At 39.4% G+C, this 11,992-nt stretch overlaps 1 protein-coding gene across 3 annotated transcripts; it reads right to left on the bottom strand.

The window, feature by feature from the left end:
* Positions 1–542: 542 nt before the first annotated feature.
* LOC112143520 (zinc fingers and homeoboxes protein 1) lies at positions 543–11,842 on the bottom strand. Of its 3 annotated transcripts, none has more exons than XM_024267559.2 (8): positions 11,677–11,842; positions 9,549–9,852; positions 9,009–9,472; positions 8,525–8,731; positions 8,005–8,220; positions 7,672–7,833; positions 6,256–7,449; positions 543–5,232 (listed from the first exon to the last, which is right to left on the bottom strand). In XM_024267559.2, exons 2-8 carry the CDS (start codon positions 9,760–9,762, stop codon positions 4,966–4,968), a joined length of 2,724 nt encoding a protein of 907 aa, XP_024123327.1. In that variant the 5' UTR covers positions 9,763–9,852; positions 11,677–11,842; the 3' UTR covers positions 543–4,965. The 3 variants fall into 3 exon arrangements, with proteins under 3 accessions (XP_024123327.1, XP_024123326.1, XP_024123325.1); XM_024267558.2 differs by having other exon boundaries at positions 11,365–11,842; XM_024267557.2 differs by having other exon boundaries at positions 11,023–11,842.
* Positions 11,843–11,992: the final 150 nt, after the last annotated feature.

Here is an 11,992-nt window from a genome sequence, read left to right on the forward strand (position 1 = left end):
TTATTGTCTATAGCAAAAAATATTACCTAAGAATCCTTTAAAATACATTTCTTATGTCTTTAAACAATGACCATCATGTAGTAGATAGTATTTACTTTTTACTTACTGTAGCTTAAATAACCATTACTTAATTACTCAATCCTCAATTAAAAATGAGGTTTGGTGTGAGAGGACATCTAAGTACGAAATTGTGCTTGTTGTGCTCTTGATGTGTTTGTGTCATTTGTTGTGAACAAGAATCAGATATCTGATCTGACATTTAGGTATTTTCATTCCGAGCTAAAATGTAGTAGATTAAAAAATGCAAGTAAGACTGAGAAGTATCTTTAGAGGAAAACCAGATTTAATGTTATTTATTTACTCCATAAACAATTTGTATAGACTTGTATGATTGTGAAGCTTTATTAAAAGTTTTTTATTCAGCATTGTATAACTAACGTAAGTTACAATTTAAATTTATATAACTAATTATTAATTTAAATTTGGTTTTAAATATACTATAATGACCTGAATGTTTTCAACAACTGGCAATCAGACAAGTGTGTTTTTCAAAGGGTTTATTATAGACAAAACACAGTTGTTTTGTACAAGTGCGCATCGCTTGATCAAAATTTATTGGGAATTGTCCTCAAACAAGTAAAAAATCTCTAACTTTTCTAAATCAAGTTAGAAATAAAGCCAAACAACAGCTGGGGGAGTTGAATCAACACTGACTGCTTTCTAAACCAATACTGCAGAAACATCTAACACATGCTTTAATCCCGCCTTTTCAAACAGTCAGACAGATACTAAGAAACTTCAGATGTACAGTGGACACAGACAAAGAGCAACACCATGTTTCAACTGTTTTGTTGGGATGCTTGATCATGAACTTGGCTGACGTCGTCTTTTGTAACACTTCATGGTGGAGCACAATTAAATAATTCAACCCATGTCCTAAAAAAAGGCTTGTTAAAGTCAAAATGTATCTAACAGATTATATAAAACAAAAACTTTTAAGATCATTTGAGCTTATGTTTTTCTAAAATACATCTTTGGAACTAATTGTAACAGCTGACTGGAGACAGAAAAAAAGGAAAATGTACAAGAATCGAAGAAAAATAACTGATACTAAACATCGTTTGGGGGGAGAGGGCAGCAAACAGCACAAAAAACAAAAACAATCAAAAAGAAATAAGAAAAAAAATTGTCACATCCCATTTTTAAAATGAATTTTGTTTATGCATAAGTTTGACAAATGAGGAAAACATTTGAATCTGTATAAAACTTCCACCCTACTACCTATGTAAATATGGGGAATAAGTGAAGAGCACCATAGGACTGTGGCAAAGCGTACATATGAAAGCAAAAGAAAGGAAAAAGCACAACAACTTTGTAGCTAACATTTACAAGTCAAGATTTAGAGGGAAATGGGTTGAATTTAAATGAAGCCTGAAAAAAAATCAGATTTGTTTCTCTTTGTTAAAGTCAAATGCAGAATCTGCAATTTTAAATTGAAATCATAAAACCATTCTCTCATGGATTTTGAAAGTCTTTCGGGTTATTTGCTGCAGTGAAGGAATTTATTTCTTTAACTTTAGTCTTTATGTTTCAGGACAACAAAATGAAAGAATCTTTGCTGGGATTTCTTTTAACCGACTCATCCTTTCTATGTCTTTTCTAAAACATTTTGTCAGGAACTCCAAAGTTAAATTTGCAAAGAGAAATCTAAAGGGTTTGAGATGAAGAAGCATGATTTTTTTCTTTTTTTAGCCAAGTACCAAAAGTGTACAGTTTGATTGTGTGGCGAGTTTAAGAATGATCAACTCGATTTTTGTCCATTTTTTCTGTCTAATTAATGACAGAAAATCAAACAAAATGTTTTAGAGAAACGGTAAGGTTTCCCTAACATAATTTGGTATTAATCAGAGATTGTATTTAGAAGCTGGAACATTTTTTGAACTGATATGTAAAAACTTGACAGACGCTGTACTTTCTCCTTCAGACGAGGACAGCCGGACTGCACACAATCCACTGATGACCACACAATGTTTCTTTTTTTTGCTCTTAGCTCAACTCCACAATATAAACTAGTTTACATTACAACTTTTGAATATAGAATCACAACTCGATTAAAACAGAAATTACATGTTTATGTTTAAGTATTTGGATCCTTTATACATTTTTCAGGACTTAACCTTCCTTCATGATTTAAAAAAAATGCTGGTGTTTGTGACAAAATTAACAGACACCATTATTAAAGTTTACATGATGTGTTGTTGCCCAAATTTTTAAAAATAGTTCAGTGAGACAAACTAATAAGGAACTTGTATTTTTCTCTGAGTTGTGATTGTATATTTTTTCCATTCAAGTCACCAAAAAGCCATTGGGAAACACTGACAGAATTCTATCAAAGTCTAATCTATGGAGCAGCTGCAATGACACAATTTTACATAGATAGAACATGTATTCTGAACAGGCCAAGTGTTGTGTAAAAAAGGGCACAGAATAAAAGAGCCGGAGCATGATGCTTAGAAGCACAGAGCCTATTCTTAGAGCTAAACTACTCAGTTAATACCAAGAATGAAAAGCTTATAAAAGGGCGTAAAATGCTGGCAGTTGACTGATTAGTGACTTTCTTCAACAGTTTCACCTTATTACAGAAAGCTGTTTGACCCAGGCAGTAATGGTACTTGAAACGTGTCTCGAAAAGTCAAAAACATCAAGGAAAACAAACTAAAACTTGGCAAATTTTGACTTAAGTAATAAACTATAACCAGCACAATTAAAGCTTTGGACGTAGTTCAGCCCCAAAAACAACAACTTCACATACAGTATAGTACAAACAGAAGGAGCTGTTGCTTGTCTTGGTTATTGCATGCAGCATTATGACAAACATGACACATCATAAAGCTGTTAATTTGTGAACAGGCTCTAGTTAATACGAGAGGAAATGTACATTTCACACCTTCAGGTCCTAAAAAAAAAACGTTTGTAAAAGGTTTATTTAAACAAAATTGTGGCAAATGGCTGATAAGAGCCTAGTGAGAAAATACAGGATTATCTGGACCAGCGAGGTGTTTTTAAGGATCTAGAAAAGTAAGCAACTTCAGTATGTAGGCATCTTTTTATATCAGAAAACACAACTTGTTCTGGAGTCACAGTTTAATTTGGACAACTATTAAAAAAAAAAATGATTATCAAAAATGGAGAAAGTCCACCTTAAAGAGGGACACGCCATGCACACTTGCAGGTTCAAAGATAAGGCTTTAACACAGTCTCTGACTATAGGAGGGAACAATAAATGAGACAGCGGTCAGTCTGTTGTCTGTCACCTTATAGCAGTGATCTGTGAGGAAAACACAAACAGGGCGTCCAATGGAAGACTTCCTGCTACGGCCACGCCGTTTCTTTACCACACCTTGATCATCTCCAGTTTTCTAGGCCATCTTTTGAAGATCCTAACTATAAAAGCATGTCTGCAGTTGTTGTTGCAAGCAATTCTAAGAGACAAGGCATTGGTATCATTTACAGAAATTTGTTTTGGGAAGGTGCTGTACCATTCATGTCATAAAACAAGAGCAAAGACAAATTCCAGTCATTTAACTTAAGGAAAAGATCAAGTCTAATATAGTTAATTAAAAGAGCAGCTTTTTGTTAATAATGGGGCTAAAAATGATGAAATTTGTACAACAGATTGTTATTTTCAATAAACATCCATTGACAATTAAGTTTAAAAAAAGGCCAAACAATGGTTCAGTGTGTTTTGGTCTCTCAGAGCCATTTCATGGTTTAATGAGAGTAAGGTGGCTAATCAGGATTTATTCCACTCCATTTTAAAAGTGGACAAAGTGCATTTTTGTTTTAGATTGAGGTGCTTCATATGATTTTAGTTTTTCAGTGCATAATTGATTGCATTTTAATTTGAAATGCTTTAAACAACAAGGGGATTAATTCAGGAACATTTTTTATCTGCAGCTGGAGAGTTTTAAACAATACTGGTCTGTGCATTATTTTTGTGGAAACTGCCCATCAAACAGTAGACACCAGCTATTATGCAGTGCTTTGGCACAACAGGTTTATAATCATTAAATCTGCAGGAGATCAGAGTGGCACATCATGTATTCAGGACAGTATCTGTGCATAATCAAATCAGACCATTTAGAAATCTATAATATTACAGAGGGGTGACCAGGGTTCACATTGCTCCTTAAAAGCACAAATTATCACAATCGTAGGCCTCTGTATTTCACATTTAAAAAAAAGTTCAAAAATCTTCCGATTCTAATTATCTGGCACTTGAGATCAATTTTAAAGGTGCTAGAAACAAACATAAAACAAGAAACATCCACAAACAGATGCTTGACGTCGTCCTTGTGGACGCTGCTCAGCAGGGGTGTCAAACGGTGACGCGCTCATCACTTTTTAAAGTACTTTTTTCAGTGGTTTCTTTCAGAACACGTGGTGAGACATTCATTTCTTTAGAATCTCAACTTGTTCTTGTAACATTAGAACACTCCTAACACAAACACATAAATAACCACACCTTTTCAGGCTTAATCCAGCAAGACAGGTAAATCTGAGGAGAAGACCGACAGTAAACGCCTCACAGGATCCATCACCTCTTCAGAGTGATGATATAGTTTGGGGTCAATATTTGATCTGAAGATGTTTGTTGTTTGTCCTCAGCTCATCTTAAAGACTGTGATTGGTGAACTTTCACAACACTTTGTGTAATAGTTGCTTTAGAACTAACTTTTAGTAAAAGTACTGAAAGAGTGAGCTAAAGCTAACAGTCCACTTATTTAGTCACACTGACATTAATCACAATAGTTAAAAAAACAATAAAATTAAGAAATTTAAGGTGACAATCGAGCATATTAAGAAGGAAATAAAACCCACTTGGTTTAGCTAAAAGTCTTCCAGCATTAATCAATGCAGATCTCCTCTTGTAACATTCAAGTTCCAACCTGCCTTCCACTCTCACTAGTCTTCAGAAACGGACAAGGACTTCTTGACGCTACGTGACGGCTCCCAAACCTCACTGTCATCCGTGTCCTCGCCGTCGTCCTCTTCAGCATCATCGTCATCATCTTCGTCTCCCATCCCCGGGCTTGTCTGCTCCTCGGAGGGCGTTGACGTTTCGCCAAGCTCCCCTCTTTTGTCTCCGCCCGCTCTCCCCGTGGGCAGCTCCTGGAAGGGGTCTGAGCCCGTGTCCAGGCGTTTCTGGACCTCGGCGAACCACTCCCTCACCTTTTGAGACAGGAATATGTGTGAACCGGACTTCAGAGGTTTGGAGAAATAACAAGAACATTCATGCACGTTTTCATCTCCTTCTAAAATGATGTAAAATATATGTTTTATGTTTAAAAATCGTAGCTTTTGTGTGTCAAGACATGAAAAAATGTACTAATTTAAAGATAAAAGACCTACAACTTCAGATCAACATTTGGCACATTTGGTGTTTAATTATGAACTAAAACTCAAAATTTTGTTAAAAAACAGATCTATTTTATTAGAGCATTTAAAACACTGATCAAATCTTTCTAGAATGATACAACAAATAGATTTTAGTTTCTGCATCTTTACTGGCAGGAAGTGTGGTTGTCTGTGAGAGCTCGAGTTTCAGTTTCCTGAAGCATTCACACAAACCTAAAAATAACCAGCATCAGTAATTGCAGATACTCTCAAAATCCAATAAAATAAAATAAAAACTATAAATTTAGACTTTCGTTATTCTTTTTAAAGATAACTAGGCAAAAAATTGTAGTATAAAGCTGTAAAAGCCGAGAGTTTTATTTTCAGATCAGAGATCTGAGAACAAGAAAAAGTATCAAAATTTAAGTGAAGCACAAAAGAAATCTGAATGCTAGGAAGGAGAAGATAAAATGTCATTTACACATGTAGATTGAAACTATATATGTTGAAATGAGTTTTGATGCAGGGCTCCAGAGTTATTTTTTGCACTGGTGCACCTAACTTCTTTTTTAGGTGCACCAGTGCAAAAGTTTGTTGAACTGGGCTCTATAGTGGTTTTTTTCCCCACAAACTGACTGGGCACACCAGGGCAACCATGATTATCTTTTAGGTGACCACTGAAAAATCCAGTTGCATGTGCAACTAAATTGGTCACACTCTAGAGCCCTGTAATGGATAGATAGGTGAGTGAAAAACAATCTTGCAGTTGACAAAAAGAGCAGAAAAGTTTAAAATGCTAATTACTCCAATACGTTTCAATGAGTGGACTTCTAAAGTGTAATTTTATGATCTAAATACCTGTTCGTAGCTCATGTTGGTCTTCGTGACGAGCTCATCCAGATCCTGCTCATTGAGAAAGTGGTGTTTCAAGTAGTAATCCTTTAAAATGTCCTTCCCGGTCTTGAATTTCTTAGACGGTGGACACTTATTATAATCTGCACTTGAGTAGCTGGATCTCTTTGGCTGCTTCCTGCTTCGGGATCGCCCCCAACCACGGTTTCGTCCGCGTCTTTTGCGACCCCCTCCCAGTTTACCGCCACTCCCGCCGCTCGGCCTCTCCACGCCGCCGCTTTGGTACTGAAAGAACCACTTCAGGTTTCCGTTTTTCCAGGAGTACCGCGAGTCGCCAAACCAGCTGACGATGTAGGGTCGGGGAAGGCCGCTCTCCTCCGACAGCTGGTCGTACTCCTCCGGGGTGGGCCACTGGGTCCGCACAAAGGCACATTTCAGAATATGGAGCTGCTCCGGAGTCTTTTTAGTTTTATCTCTTATGTCTTTCTTGCTGTAGCCAGGCAGCCTCTTGTTGCGACTTCCTGGCAGAGTTTGGGTATCCTTTCGAGATGAGGAAGCAGAAGGTGAGTATGAATCTGCTTCTTCTGTACCGTCCGCCTCTACCTTCCCTCTCTCTGAGTCTGGGAACGAAGAACTTGCAGACGGAACTTTTCGCCTTTCGCTGAACCAGGCGTCAATCTCCCTTCTTGTCAGTTTCGTCTCTGTCCTGAGTCGGCTCAGCTCCTCGTCTGTCGGAGTGCTGCTTCTCTCGAAACTCTCCTCCAGCACAACAAGCTGCTCCGGAGTCTTCTCCTTAAACTTCTGCAGAGTGAAGTCGGGAAAAGGGTTCCATGTTTTGGGTCGTGTCTCTTTTTCCTTGACAGGAGGAGTGTGTGGAGGATGAGGAGATGTGGGCGTTTCATCACTTGAGTCGATGACTATCGGGGTGTTGGCAGCACTGCTAAAGCTGCTACCTTCTCTGGGCCCTCCGTCGTGGAAAATAATGACATGACTGTTCTTGGAGTTGCGCTGGTTGTATCGGGTGTCACTGAACCACTTTTTTATCTCACCTTTTGTCAGGTTTGTAATTTTCATCAATCGAGCAATTTCTGTGTCACTCGCAAAGTGGTTTTTCATGTAGCTGGCTTTCAGCTCTGCCAGCTGTTCTTTGGATTTCTTAGGTCGCATGTTGAAGTTGTCAGCACTGAGGGCCGAGTTCTCCTGAGAGGATAATAAATTGTTCACTGGTCAAAAGTTATTCATCAATCCCAAATTTAACCCAAATTCCTCCTTACAGAAAGATAAAAGGGCAAATGATTACATGTCTGCAAAAGCCGTGATGTTACAGGATTATCCACAAGTTAAGGCCATGTATTCTAGAAATTATAAACTTGTTCGTCAAAACCAAACAGTCCACAAGTGAGATTAAAGTCGAGCCCTAACCTGTGGAGACAGAGATGGAGGCTGGATTGTGGTCGCCCGTTTCAGTTCGCTGTTTGATGGAGAAGGCTGACAAGATCTGATGGCGCTCTGGGACTGAGTGGGCAGTCCCGTCACAGTCAGGGTGATAGGATTGGTCACTGGAAGAGGTCCACCTGGACAAACCTGCAGGGAAGCAAACCGATAAATGTGCATTTCAGAAGGACCACATTCACACTAGATACTTGTTAGAAAAAATTGAAATCTCCACCGTTAAATATAGTTAATAAATTACATTTTAAGTGACAGAGTTAGGCTCCCTTAACCTAAAAAACATAAACAATTTGACTTTCTCACCTGTGTGAACACGAGGCCGGGTTGACCAACTATCTGGCAGGTCTGCAGGATGGACTGCAGTCCGTTGGCAGCGGCTGACAGCTGGTGTGCAGGTATGACAGTGATCGTCTGAGGCACGGTGTGGACCGTTCCGTTAAACTGTTTCCTCCTGGCCTCCTCAACCTCCTCCGGAGTCCAGCTCACGCCGTGCTTCAGTCGTTGGGCTGACAACCACACCTGTGCAGAGATTGAGCAAGACAGGGAAATGAAGGCAAACTGAGATACTTTCATACTTCATCAAACAGAAAGGAACATGTTAAAATCTTGAATGTATGAAAAATATCAATGTTTAAAGTAAAACCACAAGGGATGGTGGGTAGAAATACACCACTAATTTACAGCATTTCATATATAGTCAGTTTAGACATCCTCCCCTATAATCCATCCATACGGACTGTTATGACAACATGGATTATTCTTAAGAAGGGAAATCAAATGAACACCTGCTGCATGAAGAAATTGGAGGTCTGTAAGTTCTAACCTTTATCTGCTCCTCTGTGAACTGTGTCTGTACTGCCAGGTTGCTGATTTCTGCCGTGGATGGATAGGGAAACTTCTTGTAAGCGCTGCAGAGGAGGGGGTTGGTGTCCATGGCCGCACTGTAGGAGGGGATGCTGCTAACGGGAATCAGTAGCTGAGGATGAGATGCTGCTGCTGCACTTTGCTGGGCCTGAAATGCAGAAAGAACCTGGAAGAAAAGAATGGATCAAGATTGATGCTACGTAAGGATAGTTACATAATTTCTTCCTGCTATAAGGTGTAGTTCAGTTACACAACTGCTACTGTGTTGACAATCTTTAACTTGTTCCTGAGAACACTTTGTTTCCAAAACAGAGTGGCACAGTCAAAGGGTTTTGAAGCTGCTTATAATTTAAAAATATGGAAAGCCATTTCACATATTGGTTTCTACATCTGCTTTTGCAGAAAACAATAAAACTTAGAACAAAGTGGTCTTTGCACTCTACCTGTGCCAGGCCAGCAGGCACAACTGTGGGGTTTAACACTGACGATTTTCTCTGCTGTTCTGATGGTGGACTGTAAAGGAAGCTGCCTCCCCCAAACTTCACAGAGTCGTGCAGAAACATTTCCACGGGTGTCATTGGTCCCAGAGGGGCTTCTATTGGTTCTAGCTCTGCGCCCAGCTCTCTCTCATCTGCTGCCGCCAAACCCTCCGCTATCTCATCGACGGACTTCAGGGACACAGCGATTCTCTTGGGTTCAGATTTGGTCCTCAGTCTCATGATTGGAGTTTTACTGAGAGAAATGGCAGACACGGCTGCAGGGTCTGCTCCTCCTTCCCCCGGTGAATCCTTCTGCTGGTCTTGGAGAGACGAATCGCCACTTGAATCCTCGTGAGGATCTGCAGGTCCGCTCCTCAACGAACATTCAGCCTCTTCATTGCATTCTACAGCGGAGGCACTGGCTTCATCTGCAGATGGGACACAATGAATTTTTTATACTTCACTTTCACCGATTTGTAAAGTTTGTGAGCTTGTGTTTCTTACCTGCAGCAGGTGGAGTGGGAACCACCACTACAACCTGACCGAGCTCCTCTGCAGCTGAGCCTTGCTCTTTTCCTTCCTTCACCGTCTCCTCTTTGTCTTCATCGTTTGCCTCCTTCTCCTTCGCCCGATCTGTTTTGTCCTCTGCGATTTCCGGCTCCAACACATCAGACGGCAGCACCATGCATGGTGTGGTGGATTTCCGGCGACTTGACATGGTCAGACTGTGTACTCCTTAGGAAAGAGAACTGCAGCAGGGCCGTGGAGGTTCACATGCTGTGGGTTCCTTATTCACAAAGATCTAGAGCTAAGAGTTTATAAGAAAGAACAACTAATAAGGCTATAAATTTTTTATATTTTAAACCTTGACTCTCAATGTTAACAATTGATGAATTGGTGAGAACTAAACTTTCGGGAGGTAACAAGATACAGTTAATAAGACAAAACAAAGAAACGCTTCCATTCATCCATTTTTTAAACCCACTAATTCGTGTTCAGGGTCACAGGGTTGCTGGAGCCTATCCAGTTACTGATGGGCAAAGGCGGGATAACACCCTGGACAGTCCATCATAGGGTCACAGAAAGACAGAAACCATTCACACCTTTAAAACCCACAAAAAATATATTTTTGCACTGTGGGAGGAGGACCAATCTTTCTTGTTAACCCCCTGTAGACACAAAAAACGTATTTTTCTATGTCCTACATCCTAAAATAAGACTATATCCCATACCTAAAAAGATGTCAAATTCAAACTTAAGTTTGTTTGTACAACAATTAGAGAAAAAAATGAGAATTGTAAAATATTAACAGAACAAAAAGATGTCTGTAATAACAAAAGTAAATCAGCATTTAATCAACAACCCCTTTAGACCTAATGCAAGGAAAAAAGTGGGGTAATAGCAGTTTAACTTTAGCACCCTCTGATTTTAATCATCTAAAAAAATTATGGTAGCAACTCATAAAAAAAAAATCTTGTTCTGAGACGTATTCACATCCAAAAGGTGGTCTCCCACACAAGTGAAGTACCCTAAGCCTCCATGCACAGGAACATTTCACACATTAACTGAGTGGGAGGACTTTGTGGTGTGGAGTTGATTCACCAAAGTGATATATTAAATCAAATATGCCCTATTTATTGAGAACATCAGTTATAATTAGCTTTTATTATGCAAATAATCTGTGTATTGAAAATGAAAGCACTGTCAAACTGGCAATCCCCTTTAAACACATCAGAGGTATTCTTTTAGTCTCATTATATCACCTAAAATAATAATAAAAACTGTTTTTCTCACAGTGAGGTTGTTTAAATTAGCAATTCCATCATGTGGAGGTGTAAGCTAGTGTGTTATTATTGGCAGTATGTGGTGAAAATGCATCATCTGGGTCCGCATCATCAGGCGTACATTTAAAGCAAACCAACTACTAGCTAGTGTTAGCCGGGCCATGTCGTTCAGGCGCGCGCGGCGGTAAACTTACAAGAACTAGTGAGGCGCGTGCTGCTACCAGGCTGAAGGGACGAGGCAGGACAGGGATTTCCTGGGTCTCGACCGAACAGCCTTTCAGGTTCTCAGCTTTGGCATCTGTCGGCGTCTCTGTCTCTCAGCTAACTAAAAGCCTTCGGAGCCGAGGTTCTAGCGTCAACGTTCCAATAAAAAAAAATAAAAAAAAAGGTAAGGGTTGGTACCCCAGAACCTAGTCCGACCCGGTCTAAAACGGCTCTCGTTTGCAGATGCTGGTGGACATCTCTCTCACCTCGACAGAACAGGTTATTTTACCGCCGGGGCGCGTCTTAGCGAGAGAAAATGCGAGAAGTCAAACCTGGAGCAGAGCGTAGACATTATGAACCCGTCCGTCCCGCCGCGTGCACTGACCCAATTCTCAGATATTTTTTAAACGGCTGATTTTTTTTTTTAATAATCAAACGGCGTCATCATTCAATGAAATACGTACTGACGTCATTCCTCGGCGACTTTTCTAGTCCCAATTTCTTTTTTTTTTACTAAGCGTTAAAACAATTTAATCTATTTTTTACCATTAGCTTTAAGCTATAAGGGTGTTATAGTAGTTTAATATTCCTCACAAAGTGCAGACTGCAGAACGTCAACACAAAAGACTGTAAACACTTCTCACCCCGGCTGTCAGCCAAAATGTCCTTACATGACCCGCGAGGAGCCATGAGAAGCTACTTAAGGACACCGCTGACGCCGTAGCTTCACTTACACTTCAAATCATGGATAACTGAGTCATTTTTATCATTTTTTCAGCAACACTAAGACAAAACGCTGGATTAACATACATAAATCAAAGTATTTAAGAACCTTTGAACAAAATTAGTGTTATTTCAAAAATAAAACTACTCAAATAAATAAGTAATTGAAGTAAATGTAGAAAAATACTACTTTATTACTAACAGTTTAAAAACAATAGTTAAAAAAAATAGACTATA

Source organism: Oryzias melastigma, linkage group LG16 (genome assembly GCF_002922805.2).
Source record: "Oryzias melastigma strain HK-1 linkage group LG16, ASM292280v2, whole genome shotgun sequence".
NCBI classification, from domain to species: domain Eukaryota; kingdom Metazoa; phylum Chordata; class Actinopteri; order Beloniformes; family Adrianichthyidae; genus Oryzias; species Oryzias melastigma.